General features: G+C 35.8%; 1 protein-coding gene across 1 annotated transcript in view; it reads left to right on the forward strand.

Moving 5' to 3' along the window:
• LOC114068236 (vacuolar protein sorting-associated protein 13B-like) overlaps positions 1–17,716 on the forward strand; it is a gene marked incomplete at both ends in the record, with an annotated part of 202,250 nt that overhangs the window by 122,855 nt on the left and 61,679 nt on the right. Inside the window, 2 exons of the mRNA XM_027904187.1 lie at positions 7,034–7,736; positions 16,853–16,990. Of these exons, the coding sequence (XP_027759988.1) occupies positions 7,034–7,736; positions 16,853–16,990 (841 nt within the window). The remainder of the gene's footprint in view (positions 1–7,033; positions 7,737–16,852; positions 16,991–17,716) is intronic.

The raw sequence follows: 17,716 nt of genomic DNA on the forward strand, positions 1-17,716 counted from the left end.
TGTCTAAAGTAAATATGCATGTGTATTTTAATCCACTGTTTTTTTTATAAAAGTAAGGATAGTAACTTAAAATTCAGAATTTAAATTTTAAAAACTATATTAAAAAAAGGCTAATGTTTTTAGTAAAAATATTAGTGAAAAAATACTGTTGAAAAAAACTATTCTGCCAGATTTCAGCCTGGTCTTTTTAAATTGAAAGCCTTTATTTGGAAAGAAAAAAAATTGGACTCAAGTTTCTTACTGGCCTTTCATAGGATAGCAAAATAAACACATTGTTTGTATTAAGATGAAAAAAATAATTTTGTTGGCATTAGAAAGGATTTAGCACTTGCATATACCCATGTTACAATTGGAACATTTAGTACAGCTTTGATTTATGAATATTTGCATCAGTGTTGAACAGAATGTAGCCTCTTACTTTACTTTTAAAGTGCTGGAAAACATTGCACAAAAAAAGATGAGTTTGAGTTTGTATTACTCCTTGGCATCATGTCTTTCACATAATTCCTGCAGTATTGTGAAACTTAAAATTGAATTCCCATCAGAAATATTTCTATAGGTCTGGGAGTACATATACACTATTACACTTCAAATTGGCAAAACTTGTTTTGCAACAAATTCTACCTAAAAAGAAAATTCCTTAGTTGAAAAAAAAACCCACATTTGATTTTTATATGAAATAAACTACTTTAGACATTTCTGCTATTTTTTGTTGCCTCATACTGGCTTGATTTAATAGTTCCCTTTTTGGAGGATAGCTTTGTATTCATGTTATCCAGAACTCTTTCTGCAGCTGGATTAATACAAGTAGAAGTAACCCTGTCTAGATTTAATTGTAGGTCTGAAGTTTTTATTTGGAACTTTATTAGACTTGAAGACATAATTTAGCAGTCAAATATGTTTGTGTGTGTCTTTCATTATATTTTCCATGCAATATTAATATGTCAAGTTACAAAATAATTTTGATAATGGTCAGAATTAAAATCAATCATTTAACTCATATTCAAAACATAATAAAATTGGTTTAGTTAAATTGTTCAGTAGAGGGGTGAGACAAAAAAAAAGGGTTATCTTTATAACAACGATACATCAACTAGATTTCTAAACTGTTGGAAACTCTTCAGTGGAGTAGACAAAGTACTTAGAACAAAGTCAAGAAGCAGCTATGCAGTGTTTTCTTTGTAGTTCCAGTTTAAGCACAATGAAAAACAAAAATGGAGCATATTCCTTTTCTGTAATTCAGTTTGTGCAGCAGGCAAGATTTTTATTTCCGTGTAAATAATACTACTTTTTAGCCAAAGAAATAAAACTAGGTCACATGCAACAGTGATGGAGCAGATGTGATTGGCACTTGGATTTTGTGGTTTCACACTTACGAGTCTTTCCATAGGTTATGTAATATGAAGCATGATCTCATGATTGGCTAAGGGGTTTTGATCACAGTTAAGAAATGGCTGGAAATTTTACTTCAATAGTGTCATTATGTAACCATAATTAATACGAGAAGCTGGAAAAAATATGCAGATGTAGATGCTTTTCATCTAGAGCAGTTGCGCTTCCAAAGATTCCTTACTCCAAAGATTCTTAAAAGAATAGTTATTCTATTAATTAAGGAATTATACTGTCAAGTATCGCAAAATGAACATAAAACTGATAGAAATGTTTATATTGAAATTTGGACATGCTTACATTTCTTATTGCTGAAAATTCTTGAGAGATTAAGAAATAAAATGTAGAAATGCTGCCAACTGTTGTAAAACACCTCTCTTTGATTGGGAAAATGTCTTAATTATTGATCTAAAGTATTAGGTTGTGTGTTTACCTTGATGTTATTGCCGCTCTTTATGCAGTAAAAACTTTGAAGAAATATCTCTACCAGCTAAATACGTTGGTCAGAAATGGAAAATAAACAAGACTTACCTCTTACCTGGTTAAGATGGCAGTGACCTCAGATGGGACTTCTTGCCAATTTTGAAAATAAAATCTATTTGTTTATCCTTGATTTTATGATGTACTTACCTGTGTGTACTCCACAGGACATGCCATTTCCATGCCCTATCTCTCGGTAGATATATGTGTCATATGCCCTACTGACCTCAAGGGGTTAAGCTAGTCAAGTTACCTATCTCAACACATGAAAAGGAAGAATTAACCACAGTTCCCCAACTACTAGTGTAGCTTTCAACGCCTTTTCTATGGTGTGTGGTATTGATAGGATATATAACTGTGAAAGAAGGAGAAAGTGCACTAAAGTGATCTGAGAAGCAAACTATCGTCTTGACATGTTTTTTCTAGCTATTGAAAACCTTTTCATATTGCAACTCATCCTGACAGTGAGGCTGTAGAATTCCTCTGATTTAAGTACCATCTGGTTATGCTCAAAGCTTTAAAGCTATTATCTCAGCATAAAATTTCAGCCTCCTATACTTTTTTCTTCACCAAACTATCCATTTTTAAGCCACAAATATTTTTCCAGTCCTTTCAGATTTTATCTAAAAGTATATTTTAACAGTATTTAAATAGTTCTTAAACAATAACAATTTATCTTGATAGATGACATGCTGTGTTTTTTCATTTTATTTTAATTAGCCATTGTGGAACCAAATTCCCTTTTGTTTTATTCCTTTGAATACTGTTTAATTATAGTTATCATGCCAAATATCTTAAAGGTTATTTTACCAATACAGTTTCATTTAACATAAGCCATGTGGAATCAATAGTCCTGTTTCCTAAAGTGAATGCTTGGAAAATCTTACATTCATATGTTAAGAGTACACATCCTTTCCTCATTAGCTGGAAAGTACAGGGATTTTGGCACAGGTTCTGTGTGGAAGCATTGTGCAGCTTTTATATGGATTTTGTTTTTAGCCTTTGATGACACTGTTTAGAATAGGAAGTATCTAATAAGTAAAGCATTTTGTCTAATGTGCTGCCAGTGTGTTTAATATATGCCTGGAGGTCTGAAACATTATCTTCTCCACTATAGTAATATGCATTTAATTCTCTGAAAGCAGAAGGTCGAACTTTTAAAAGGGACTCAAAGTACATTTTCAACTAAAATAATTTAAAACACATGGGACAGGGGACCAAAGTAATGTACGGTTGGTTTTTATGGTTTAATCATGATCATGTTTATGCACACCAGTAGCTAATTAAAGAAAACTTTTATTGTTCGTTTTAAATGGGTTATGTAAAGAGTAAGAGAATTGATAAAATACAGCCCAATGATAAATGTTACCATTACATTTACTAACAGCAAGATGATATTGCTGTTCTTGACATCTTTAAAGTATTGGCCTATTTACTCCATAATACAGCAAAGAGAATTTTTTAGAGTTGTTGTACTGATAGTCGTGCCCTCTCATCTCCTTATCCCATTAGAGGAATACTCAAATGCTTCCCAAATTCATTACTAAGTGTATTTTCAGGTTAACTGTGAAACTTGGTTGGAAGGCTTGATGCTCACTGAGCTGAAATTGATGCAAGAAGTTCCTGTGATACTTCTGCACTTTTATTTTGTACCCACTTTTGTTATATAAAGCTGTCTTGCAAATCATTACTCACTTGTTTCAAGCTTTATAATATATGTGGTAAGACCGTACGTAAGTCAGAGTTTCATTGTGGAACCGGGTGGCATGGAAAACTGTAATAGGATATGGTGTCTTTCACCTTTCGGGCACTGGTTCATATTCCATACTGCTTAGTACTGAGCAGAAACTGCCATTTGAATGCTGTTCAGTGACCTGCGTGAATTGATTTGGGGTCTCAGTAAAGTTTCTGTAGTCGAATGTCCGCGTAACAGGAAACTCAGCAGTTGGGACCAATTAGCACCCTTGCAGCAGTCTGCACAGAGAAACTATAGTCTGACTGGGGGTGGAGGCAGAGCTACTTTCTTACCTTCCTTGAGGTGCTTTGCATAGACCAGCATATTTGATAACTACCTAATCATAAAAAGAGGTAGAAGAAAAGAACTAGGCTTCAATTCAAATCTATTTAGGTGTGGGAAGAGTGGATCCATTCAGAAAACAGAAGAACTGTGCTTTCTTCCTCCACTTGGTCACACACATGCAATGCTTTTCTCCCTGGAAGGTTATCGTTTAGTGGATGACACTGTGTTTTCATTTCCTCTAGCCAAGTCATGCATAATCTAAGTTTCAGGTAGCTGCAGAAATTTCTGCTGCATAGCAGAGAACAAGAGAATACCATGTAGTAACCATAAGAGTGTCATTCACTACAGAATCATGCTTTCTAAAACATTTTTCATCAGACTCAACTGATGTATATGTAGCAATTAAAAATTGCTGGGTTTAGCAGTGTATGTCCTCAACTTCATTTCAGGCAGCATTTCCATGAAATGATAGGCAAGATTATTTCACTGCTCCATCCTTTCTGCCTTCTGCTTGCCTTCAATACATAAGCAATAAAACCATCTGTACCAATTTTGAAAGGGCCGTCAGTGCAGGATATGGTAAACTTTATAGTTTACCAGGCAGAGAGGCTGAGGTGTAAATAGCCTAACTTTGCTAGGATATCAGGAGGAATGAGGATTTCTTGGCTCACAATGTAGTGATTCATTAAAATGGTCTCTAGTTATTTTTACAGAGGCTGCATTAAAAGTGGTATCACATTTACAAGTCAGTGATATGAGTCTGCCATAGAAAACAGCCGCAAAGAATTTTATTGGTTATTTGAAAAATATGTACATGAGTGAATCTGAAAAGATTGTAACCAGAGCTGGCAAAAAACTTTTCAAAGAAAATCTCAGCTAGTTAATGGTTCTGTTTTAGGATTTCCTCTGTAATACTTTTTCTAGTATATTCATTCCTTTAAAGAAAAGGAGAGATGATTGCTGCCTTTGTTCTATAAAGCACAAAGGAACCTTAACTGCTTTTCTTCACCTCCCCTATAACTACATTTCTATTAATATTGCTGCATAAAGGCTGAGGAAATTTGAAGAAAGTCAGTAATTCACTGCCCTTCATTCTTATGGTAAAGTTGCTGATAAATTATGTAAGTACCTGAAATTCATTATTCTATTTTGAAGAGGAGGTTAAGGTACAGTTTGTCCTAGTTTATACCTCCGTTTTCAAAGATTTGCTAGGGAGTGGAGAAGACAAGAAGTAACTATTGAAGTAGGTCCTGGAACAAAGAAACTAAACCATCGAGTCAATGTGCAGTGTCAGCCAAAGAAACCCAACAAAAATGCTGGACATTAGGGTAGAGACTGAGAACAAGACAGAAGGCGTCATTTTATTACTATATAAAACCATAGTGATTCCACTTCTTGAATGCTTTGTAGAGTACTCAAAAAGTGCATAGTGGAGTTATAGAAGTAGAGAAGGGAAGCTAAAAAGATTAAGGGTACTGGAGCAACTTCTTTGTGAGGAGAGACTAAAAAGGCTGGGATTTCTCTGTCTGGAGAGGAGAAGGCTGAGGGGGGCGGTGATCACAGTTTACAAAGTCGTAGCAACACTAATAAAGCTGAATGTGGACCTATTCAATTAATGTACTACAAAGATCTGAGAAATGCAATGTCATGAGGAGGAGATGGTTTAAAGCAATTTAAATAAAAAATTGGAACTTACTGCCCCTGAAGATTTTGGAGGACATACACTGTCAGTGATTCAAAAAGGAATAGGACAAATTCATGGACAAGAAGTCCAGAAATGGTTACTGAAACGACCACACAGACGTGTACCACTGGCATCCTACTTGCAACAGCTGTGGATGCTTGTGGAGTAAGAGAGGAACAGATTGCAGGAAGTGGCCAGGGTTCACAGTCTCTCTCAACAGTCTCCTCCTGGTGCTATAGGAAGCAGCGTACTGGGCTGGATGGGTCAGGAATCCTACTGAGTTGGACATTTCTTATGTCAGCTCCTGTACAGAGCAGAGCAGAAACACTTCTGGGCAGCACAGATGGACACGTTAGTTATGCTATGGAAGCTATACAGGGTGAATGCATGACTCTAAACTGCATGTGAATCTGAGGAATTGGTCATACATCATTATGATGATGATTATAATTGAATTTCTGCAGATTTTTTTTTGCCAAGAATTTTGGTATATGTTCCCCACCTTGTCCTCAAGCTCTGATAGAATTTCTATTTGTTTCATGAGCAATGTTGAAAGTGATTTTTCTTGAAGTATTTCTTTATCTTGGGGTATCTCTGTCTTCTGATTCAAAACTATGTAGTCTCTGGTCACAGCATTTCAACTTTTCGTTTCACTCTTGCATTTCATTTGATAGAAGGAACCCTTTTTTTATATCGGTAGTGTATGTTTCCTTTTTGAAATATTTCTATATGCAGTGACTTCTTATGTGAAACCCTGTGAAAATCACAGACAACACCATGTGTAGCCTCAGTAAGCTGAGAACTCATAGGCCATCACAGAACTAGTCTTTAGGTAGTGCTGATGTTTCCTGTAACTTTGATGTTTTATATAAGGCAGCTGTATCTCCATGACACTCCAGAGAAATATTTTTCTACAACACAATATTTATACATTTCAACTAATAATTTCCATTTAATCTTGTTGTGATTATGCAGTAGATTAATATTGTGTTCTATTTCATCTAATCACAGTAAAATATTTTAGTGACAAAGATGACTTTTTTAGCGTTAGTACTCAAAACTGGAAAACAGTTCTACCTAGGCTTTTTATTTACCATACATTATATCACAGATATTTGGTTTTGTATAAGCCATAAATTTCTTGTAGATTCTGTAAAGTTCACAGAAAGAGTTTAAATTAAGTGAATGTTTTTAAGCCTAGAAATCATTACTGCCTGTTTTTTTGCTTTTTCTTTCACATATTCTTTTGGCACTTCAGCTATTGTGAGTCATCATTTCGTTGGAACAGACACCTGCTGTGTTTTCACAAATGATTACCGTGTTAAAGTTAACTTGGCAGATTTTTTTTTTTATAAGTCTCTTTTTTGACATCATGTTTGTATAGTGATTGTTTGCTGTGACTGAAATGGAAATAGTTGGCATATGGATATCAGAAGCTAATATAATACTTTCCTTTGCAGGTTTCCAAACAAGAGCAGAAAAAAATGGATGTGGCTGATGGAGGAACAGTTGAGACTTCTTCCCGTTATAGTGGAGCACAGGACAGTGGAATCGGCAGTGACAGTGTTAAGATCAGAATCATTCAGATCGAGCAGCATAGTGGTACCAGCCAGCACCGCATTGCTCGTCCTTCCCGCCAGTCTTCCATCGTGAAGAATCTCAATTTCATTCCCTTTGACATTTTTGTTACAGCAAGTCGAATCTCCTTGATGACTTACTCATGCACTGCCTTACCAAATTCAAAATCAGTGCAAGATCAGAAAGATGGTGAGAAGATAAGCAAAAGCTCCTTGAACCTTCCAGAAACAGGCTCAGGCAGCAGCCATGATACCAAGAAGCCCAGTCAGCCATGCATCTCATCTGTCACAGCAGATGATCTTTTGAACAGTAACGCTCCCCCATCTACTGGGAGAAAAACAGGTCTTTTGTCACTGGAAAGTCTCCACGCTTCCACAAGATCATCTGCGCGACAAGCCCTGGGTATAACTATTGTACGGCAGCCTGGTCGCAGGGGAACCGGGGACATAGAGCTCCAGCCATTTCTCTACCTCATTGTATCGCAACCCTCTGTGCTCCTGAGCTGCCACCACAGAAAGCAAAAAGTAGAAATATCAGTTTTCGATGCTGGCCTTAAAGGAGTCGCCTCAGACTACAAGTGTACAGGTGAGACCATTTAACATTCACTCCTGGTTATAACTGTGAAAATCGTTGCACGTCTCAAAGTTACTAGGGTGGTGGAAACCAGCTGAGAGACTTTTAAGATGTCTTTAAATATCAGTCACTACATTTACATATTTTTAGGATTACACCTCACAGCTGAATCAAGTTAAGTGTGTAAAATGTTTGAAATTAGTTAAGATCTAAACTTTTAGCAACCAGTTCTTCCTGTTTCTTAGTATTACTTTCTCATTACCAGATTGTGACAGGAATTGTTGCATTGCTCTAACTTCTCAAAGTTTTCTGAGGAAGTAAGAGTTGTAAGCCAAGGTAATTTCATAAAAAGCATTTTTTATGACTCAATGTCACAATATTTTCCTACATTAGCTTACTGATAAAATGTAAAGATAAACATTATAGAAGCACCAGGTGTTTTGAACATAAACTGTAAGAAAATTAAAGTGATCTTTCACACAGGATCAAGTGATGTCATGTATTTTAAGTTTTCATTCAACTGAGCAATGGTGTTTTCCTTTCTCTTAATAAATGGCTTTTTTTTTTCATTTCATATGCGAAGCTTATAATGAGAAATATCAAAATCATGTTCTGTAGAAAATATTCTGAAATATTCTTTGCCTGCTTTATCTGTACTGCTGAAGAGACAAATCACATTATTGCAATTCATTTATCCAGCAGCCAGTACTGGGTATAAGGATTTAATGAGATACATCATTATAGTGTGTTACCCCAAAAAAGTGTAAATGAGTATGTAGGGATCCAGATGAACACACAGCCAGAATGGTATGGGATTTCAAATTGCTCACTGAATGAGAGCTGTAGATATTTCTAGTTGTTGTGGAAAGTAGTATACTTTTTTCTTGGGCAGCTTTATCAAATTTTTGCCGAATGACATTGCATATTTTTGGCATTAAATTGGCATTAAAATAATGTGCTCATGGAAAAGACTAAGATGCTATATTAACTTCTTTCCGAAATCTGAAATGTAGTGGAACATTTAAGAGGGATTAAACAGTGATGAAGTTTAGAGAGTGGGAGAGAAGATACTTGAAATAGGGAGAAGATTTGTTCTCTACTACATCTTTTTATCATTCTTCTGTTTTCATCTTTCTCTGCTGTTCCTGTCCTGTCTTGAAAGAAATACCACTGTGTCGTGAATTTGATTTACTCCAGATTCCCGTATTTGTTAAATGCTGTGTAAAATGTGGTTGTTGTAGCACTTAATATGAAAAGAATTCACAAAGCAAAGCCTGAAATTTAGGTTGGAGTAGGTCTAAGTTTAAGATTACAGCTTCATTAAGTTAGTGTTTTAGATGCAACAGGACTTCTTCACTTCTCATGTCTGAGGCATTTAAGTGTGACCTTGTACAAGCTGCCACCATGTTACGAATCTACTGGGCAAAGTTCTGTCCATTCTGCTCCTGCAATTAACTTGTGAAGTCCTTCACCATCTTCATGTGTGAGGGAGCAATTCTAGAAAACACAAACTCTAAGAAAGTCTTCCTATAAATTTAAAGTGGATCAGAAAGCACAGAAACATGGCAAGAAGTTTAAATAATGAAGATAGGAGGAACATAACAGCCTGAGAGCTCCACAGTCACCGGTTGCTCAGTTGCATTAGCCATACGTGGGTCTTACCCTTTCCTTTGGCTTTACATCTCCACACCAGGCAAATGTGAAATAGTGTGGAGGCAGGACTCAGACATTATATGAAGGCAGACGTTCTGGTCTCATCCTGTTGCCTTTTTGGGCAGTAATAAATACCTTACTCCTGTATCACACAGAATCCTATGCTTGCTTAGTGTACTTTTCAAGAGTTTGAGAGATGAGTGCCAAAGTTCTAGTACCTAAAAATGCCATCCTAAATGTATCAATAAATTAATGAAATTAGGCCACATTTCAAGTCACACACTAATTCACACAGCAAAATAGGTTTTTATTGCCTCTTGTTTAGCAAGACCTGCTATGCTTGTAATTGCATTGTTTAGGGTTAATGCCGTCATACCACTGTAGTGAGATGTTAGTTTTGGAAATCTTTATTTTTCATTTCTAACGTGTATTTGAGCAAAAATAGCCATGAACTACGTGCGTTTTATATAAATGTCTGTATGTGAATACAGACTACACACACTATATTTTTCATACCATATAATACAGAATCAGGAGCTCTTTGAGGCATTTTCTGCACTGCTGCAGTTGGTTTCATCATTCATACCAATCTTTTTTGACATTGTGACTATTTGCCAACAGTTTTTTCTGAAAGAGGTATATCATCCATATGACGAGCAATATGAAGTTTATTTTAAGGAACTATGTTAGCTTCTTTCCTTCTGTACAAAAGATATGCACTATATTCCTGTATTTCTCTGTTTATCAAGGACTGGAAAGTGAGAAGAAGACAGAAATTATGTCTCATTTATGGTGAATGTTGCTAAACAGTATTTCCAGTTAGAAATACTACTAGAAATCCTTCTCTAGAAGACTGCTCTTTTGTGTGTATGTGCTCATGAAATTAACTCTACTTTATCTAGTGTAGAGTGGGAAAGAGGACACAAGCTGAACATAAAAGATATATTTTAACTGGATTAACTGAGGGAGCATATTCCCCCTTCAGAACAAAACAAAAAAGCAACCAACCAAACCATCTGCCTGATGAAAACATTGTGAGCATTCCATCCTATGAAGGAGATTAGACAACAGCACAGCAGCAGCTCAGAAATTCAGGCCCGTAATACTGCAAATTTTCATCACAACCTAAAAATTGAGGCTTGCCTATGCAAAAGAAAAAAATACACTGCATGTTATAAAATTTTATTGGCACTCCTATAGGGGTAGTTTCTCATTACTTCCACTAATATGGTTAAACTTACATAGTTAAGCTATATATGAAATATTTATGCTACATTTTAAGCATGCTACTAAAATCTCTACCATTTCAAATCATTCTATGTATATTTATATACCCTATACACTGCATAAGGGTATTTTAGGAATGTTTTAAAGCATTTGGAAAAATTGTTTGTATCAATCTTCTTGTGAAATTCTGAAGACTTGACTACTGTTAGTTTAACAGGAGTAGATTCAGGTCTTCAGAAATACTGTGCTATAATTTCCCACAGCTTTTATAAAAGAAAAAATCTTCACTTCTGAAACAACTCTCAAATTTTTTCAAGGCAGAAGCAAATACAAAATTCTGTTGTGAAATTAGGAAGGTCTTATTTTTCAATTGACATTAGCTCCAGAAAAAAGCTTTAGGGTAAAGAAAGGCTGGGAATAGTCTGGATCTAGTTGTGCTTTTCATCCCTCACCTCCCATTAGTGTACTTCTAAGAAATACATTGTTTAGCTGTAAGGCAAAAAAATTGTCTAGAATTTAGAAATGCTTCTAACAGGTAATTTGATGACAGTCTGGTTTATGAACCTTTGAACAAAACAGGGAAATTATCCTTTAAAACTGCACCAACATGAATTTTAAATAGTTACTCGTGCGCTGGTGACAGAATTGAGGTTACTGCTTCATGATGGTTTACTGCTTTGAACATTGTGTAGAAATGAAGTTTTCTATACTGTTATGAAACCATATGTAATTTATTTGGGACAAGGATTTTGTTATTAGCTTTGAACAGAGCATAAAACTCAGGATCTTGGACATTAAGCTATCACTTTTTTGTGCGAGAGTATATTGCACAGTGGCTGAAACACAAAACTTTATCCAAAGAACTTGGCTCCTCTGTCAGTAGCTGTGTTATTTTTAGCCTAATTTCTGAAACATACAAGAAATAAACATTTAAGAATTAAATAGAAGGAAATAGGCCATTTAAAATTAAGTATTCTTAGTGTATTAATTAGCAGTTAGTATCGTCAGACTTCCATCAGAGCAATGCCTGTATGTTGGGAGTATTTGCCTGCCTGGGAGCTAAAGACCCAATGGTTGGGCTTCCTCAGTCTTTCTCTCCAACCAAGTCCACTGGCAAGTCAGTTTGTAGGAGGAGGACATTTATTAGGTTATTGAAATGTTAGCTCAGTTTTATTATGGTTGTACCAAACTGCTTCATTCGTGTTTTGTAGTTGGGCAGCTTGATTGCAGTTATGCTACTGCCAGGTAAAGGAATTTCAAATCAAAGTGAATAAATCAATAGAATAAATCTGAACTCTTTAGTAAGTGCCCTTAAAATAACCTAGTTGCTCCTTGAGTTTGCGTGTAAGATTTTGTGTAAATAGACTGGAAATTACTGTAAAAAAACCCTTTTTTTATTCAATGCTCATCCTACATTTTGCAAAAAAGCATCTGCTAACTGTTAGTTTTTGCAAACAGAGCTTTGGCCATTTCCACTTAAATAATAGTGGGTGCAATTGTTTTTAATGTAATCTCATAAGCTGCTTTTATAAATATTTTTTTTAAATCTTTATTTGCTTTGTTTCAGGTAATGTAATCCAGATACAAAATTGCCTCATTTCCTGACCACTGTGCTCTGGGCATTCTTGAAAAATCTTTTTTCTATTTGTTTGTTTGTTTACTTTCAAAGAGGAGGTTGTGGTGCTTGGTTGTTTCAAGGGAGAGAAATTTCTCAGTAAATATCTGTTATGCATGGAATTTCTTCAGCTTCCGCCAACGACACATTTGCAAAAACAGGCATTATGAGGCCATCCAGAATTATTCTTGGTTTTTATTTTATTTTATTTTATTTGACACCCACGCCTTTGATGGCAGGGGGTCCATGAAGAGCAGATGCAGTAGCTAAGATCACATGTAACCTCTGATCTAATGGAAAGCCCAAGCTTTTGCATGAAGAGCGATGCAGGCTGGCTCTGGCAGGAGGTCTGATTCACTGCCTCCCCATCAGCCTGTGCTTCCTACATGGCAGAGAGAGGATTTAAGGCTGCTGCTTAGCGTAGCATTGAGGGAGTTCTGCTGGAGTGTCACCTGTTCCCCTTCGAGTATATTTATTGTCCAGTACATCTGCAGGCTTGGATGCAGGGGGGGTCCAGCCCCCACCCATAAAGCCAAGTTGGCTTGGGAATGTGCATTCCTCAGGTTACTGTAAGTGCTCATTTTTGAACTTCCTGACACAGCACTTGTGAGTACGCTAGCAGAAATGTTTTCCCACTTGTGTTCTTTAAATTCCAATGGAAACCGTTTTTAAAATAAGACCAAACGTTCCACTTCAGAGTTTCAAATGCAAAGATGATTGCAGCATTGTACTGGCTTTTAAAATTGACTGCAGACCAAAATATGATTCATCCATTGAAATAAAAGCACATTGCAAATCTCATCTGGGCTGTGTAGAGTTCCAGCTGAGCAGGCCAAGCTGCCATCCCGCACACACACTCAGTAGCTCTGTCCCTGCCTGGGGCTGAGACCCCCCCCCGGCTGTGCCCTCTGAGCTGGCCTGGCTGTCAGCTATAAACAGGAACAAAAACACATTTTGGAGAATGAAAATACTCAAGATGGGAAATTTCTTCTGCCTTCCTCCTTACCTTTCTCCTTACTCCCCTTTTGGGGTTTGCTATCTGCTGTTATCGGAAGACCAAAGGGATAGCACATAAATCAGAAGCTTGCAAATTCAAATTAAGTTTAGGAAAATACTTCATAAACTGAAGTTTGGAGTGAGGTCTCAATCTTAGCAAGGCTAGAAGTGGTTTGTAGGTTTGGGTGAATTCAAAAATAATCAAAAACTTGTTTGGTTTGGTTTGGTTTGGTTTGGTTTGGTTTGGTTTGGTTTGGTTTGGTTTTTTTAAGGAAGGGAAGGAGGAAGGCGAATGTTGACCTATTGAAGGCCTCAGCTTTTCAGTCTTGCAGATTTTAAATTGCAGTCTTATAATTTAAGGTCTTGTCGATCTGTAATAGTTGTCTCACCATTTTTCTTTTGCGGCCACAGACAAATTTTTCTCATGGTGTAGAGGATAGAATTTCTGGCCGTCTTCACCACTCCTCACTTCTCAAGCCGTTCTTTTCTCTCTCTTGGCTTGCTGTGCAGTAATTCTAGCCTCTCCTTTTACTTATATATGCATCCCTAGGGTTTTCTGCAGCATTTCCTTTATACAAATAACTGCAAATTTAAGTGTTGATTTTTGGGAGAATCACAGAAAGTGGAAATGGAAATGACTTATTATAATACATTATTCAGACCAGTTCCCTGCTGATGCATAATTGTTCCCTATTGTATATTTTACAGTGTTCTGTCAAGTGTATTTTTAAACATTCTGAACACTTCCACCATTTCCTTGAGGGACAAGTCCTTTTTCTAGCAGTTCTCCTCATCATGAATTCCTCACTTTTCATCCTAAAATTTCTTTGTTTTCATTCGATTGCTTCTCTGATGTTTCCTCTGCCCTTGGCATAAGGATTGATTGACTGATATTGTTTTGTTCCTTTCCTGATCCTTGATCCTGTTTTCTACCTTATAAGGTATTTTAATCAAGATATACACATATTTCAGTCGTTTGAACTTTGATGTAAATATGTTTGTCTTACCCAGATACATTTTGTTTGGAACTCACCTCAAATTTTTGATATATAGAATCATAGTCAGTTTTGAAACCTCTGGGTTTTAGCTTTCTTGTCATTATGTAAAGCCTTATTTATTGATCAGTTTCTGGCATATTTGGCTGTACAGTCAAGTCGGTTACCCAGATTCCAACTAAATCACATGCTATGGTCTTGGAAGCACTCAAACTAGTTCTTTGTGTGGCCCTTTGAGATTATTACCTCCAATGCAAAATTGTGTCAATGCAACACTCCTGCTTCCAGAATTAGCTCAGTTTCACTTGAACTTAAAAAAGAAAATGCTTGAACTCAGTAAGACCAGTGCTGGGTTAAAAGTAAATTTTTTTTGTCGGGCTCAAGCTAATTTTGTGCATTTCTTCATGTTTTGTTCCTGAAATGTAAATTTCAGAGTCCTTATCATTATTCACCTATCTCAGTCCTGCAGTGCCCCAGGTAATGAAGAGGCGACAGCGCTGCTCTCCTTGGAGGCATGACTGAGCAAAACAATCTCCTGAGAGTCCCATGGTTCCTTTATTTTTTTGCCTGTGCTTACATGCTGCATTTCCCAGTGCCCTGAGGGCAGTGTTTATACAGTTAATGTATTAGGTCATGCAAGGATTTTCTGCAATGTAAATTCTTGTCATCTGAGATATTTTCATCTTTAAAGCACTACAACTTTCAAATAATTATTAGGTATTTTATAACATAAACACATCTTAGGATAATAAGACTACCTGTAAATGCATTATTCAAAAGAAAGCTTTGACTAAATTTAGTGGATTTTCTGAAAAGCCAGTGGATGGTATAGATTGCTGTATACAGTATGGGATGATGTCTTTCAGAAATGAGACAAAATAATAAAATATTGCAACATTTTGCTCCATATTGGTGCTCCCAAATGTTTATATTATTAGTTCTGAAGGAACAGTAGCTTAGATATCAATCGAATTGATTCACTGGTGTTCACTGAACAATATTCAGTAATTTTGACAATGCTTTACACTATATATTCTAAAAAACTTCAGAATGTTCGTTCTTTATGATGATCTATTAGCACAAAACAAGATATTATTTTATATATCCAAGTCAGATAAAAACTGTGTTTAGCACAGGTACAAATCTGTGTTTTGGAAAAAAACGTGCTTTGGTGGTAAAGGGGATGATGTTGTTGTTAGTATTATTATTTTCAGCATACTGGACAAATGCTAGACACAACATATTCCCTAAAGCACTTACTATAGAAAAGGGAGTATGCCACATCATTCTGGCTATTTTAATTAAAGGAAAGGGTTTAAGAACCATAGAAATGTAGAAATTCTTATAGAAAATATACAAATCTGTTGTATGCAGTGACAGCTCTTAAATAACTGTTGAGAGCTGACTTTATAAATGTATATAGCAGGAATAAAGGGAAGGAAAGGCTGTAATGTATATGCCATACAGTACAAACACTGCTGTAAAGTCATTGCCTGAAAATTGATCAAATAAAAACAGAAGAATGTGCTAACTTTTGATCTTTTCCATATAGATCTAAAGTCATGATCAATTGGTTTCAGTAGGTTCTTTGAAATCACATAAGGGTTCATATGTGCCAAGTTTTATATGAATCACATGATGAGGTCAAGAAACACAAATTCCAAAGCTGACTTTATATACCTAATTCACATATGACCGTGATACCACGATACCATATGTTGACTATAACAGTGAGTATGTAAATACTGTTCTTGAAAGAAATTCATTTAGTAAATCTCAAAGCAATTATAGCAGGTTTTAATTGACTGAAAAAAGGAGAGAACAGCATCCAGAAAATCTCCTTAAGTTGTTAAAGATGAGACAATTATTCAAAAATTAACATAGCAGTCTTGATAATAAAGAATGATTGATTATTTAGAATTTAAGGCCTATTGTGCCAGAATTGAGTACTCTTATAATGAAGGTCATGTGTCCCTAAAGAATAAAAAGCCTTTTTACACTACTGCTTTTGCCATTTTTAATACTTGGAAAATGAAGACAAGAATAGCACTCAGATTTAATTTTAATGTACAATTGTAAAAGTTCCTGCATACATGCAAGAATAGCTACTGATTAGCTACTGAATGAAACTCCAAAGGAAATTACATAACTGCACTGTTGTCATGCTCTGTTCCTAAGATCTCATAGCATTCTGGTCTTTTCACCTTTTAATTTACTTTTCCATTATTATCTTCTTTCTCTACCTGGCAATGACAATACGATCTAGAAGTAGCAGATTTTGAGCACAGATTCTTTTGTAAGGACTGCATTAAAGTGTCAATAATTAATCATTAACTAAAGGTAAAATTGTTTCCAATTTAAGTCATCTTGGGGTAACTGATGTATTTTACTCATATTTTTGCAGGTTTTCTAAATTTTGTGTAATCAGAGCTCTGAGCTCTTGCCCATGTGTGCATGCATTATTCTACATATACACGTGTCTCTAGGCACAAATGCTATGTATACCAGTCGTATTAGGTACAGTATATACCATATTACATTTTAAACTTTTAAATTTTGTTTAACCAATTTTGTGTGTAGTATTTTGTTATGTATCACATTCCTGAAATAGCATTAATGGCTGTGATAATTATCATCTGTAGATCCTGGGAAGACTCTACCAGAAGCTCTGGATTATTGCAAGATTTGGTTGCAGACAGTAGCAGGAGAGGTAGATGCTAGAAGTGGTATTCCACCTCCTCTTATCACTGTGCAAATTAAAGACTTCCTTAATGGACCAGGTAAGCATTGCACTTTAATCTTTCTTTTCTAATATAATCTGTTTGTAGATTTGCACACATAGACACACATATAAGTATATAAAGGAGGGAGAGGGACCTTTTTATACAGGCCAAGGGCAATGGTTTTAAACTGCAAGAGGGCAGGTTTAGATTAGGTGTTAGGAAGTAATTCTTTACTTTCAGGTTGGTGAGGAGTTGGAACCAGGTTGCCCAGAGAAGTTGTGTAGTGCAACTGAGGCACAGGGATGTTAAAGGTTTTCTCATTATATTACGGTTATCAATTTAAAATAAATAATATAATTTGCCCAGGTACTTAAATATAGAATTTGATGTTGGAAACACATTTTCTATTGTCTGTGGGTGACGCCGTGATCACTTGTGAATATAAATTGAACAACCAGTGAATTTGCCCCATAACTATAAATACTGTGGTTAAGTAGTTTGAAAAACCATGTTTTGTACACAGGCAGGAGTCTCAAGGAAAGAATAAAGTATATGAACAACCATATCTTTGCCCCCTCTTTTGGTTTTCTGCGCTGTCTTAAAGGCATTATTTTAAGAGAAGATTTTTCAAAACCACCTGACAATGCAAAGCTTTTGTTATATGGATTGCTGTTTGGCTTTATTAACAGGCCTTTGAACTTTCAGACCTACTGCATGTTCTCCATCTGCTGCCATTTGAAAAAAAGGACTAATTGATAGTAATGGTAGATTTTCTTTTTAATC

This window comes from Empidonax traillii, unplaced genomic scaffold, assembly GCF_003031625.1.
Source record: "Empidonax traillii isolate 1590-97213 ecotype Southwest subspecies unplaced genomic scaffold, ASM303162v1 scaffold1017:size211477, whole genome shotgun sequence".
NCBI classification, from domain to species: Eukaryota; Metazoa; Chordata; class Aves; order Passeriformes; family Tyrannidae; genus Empidonax; species Empidonax traillii.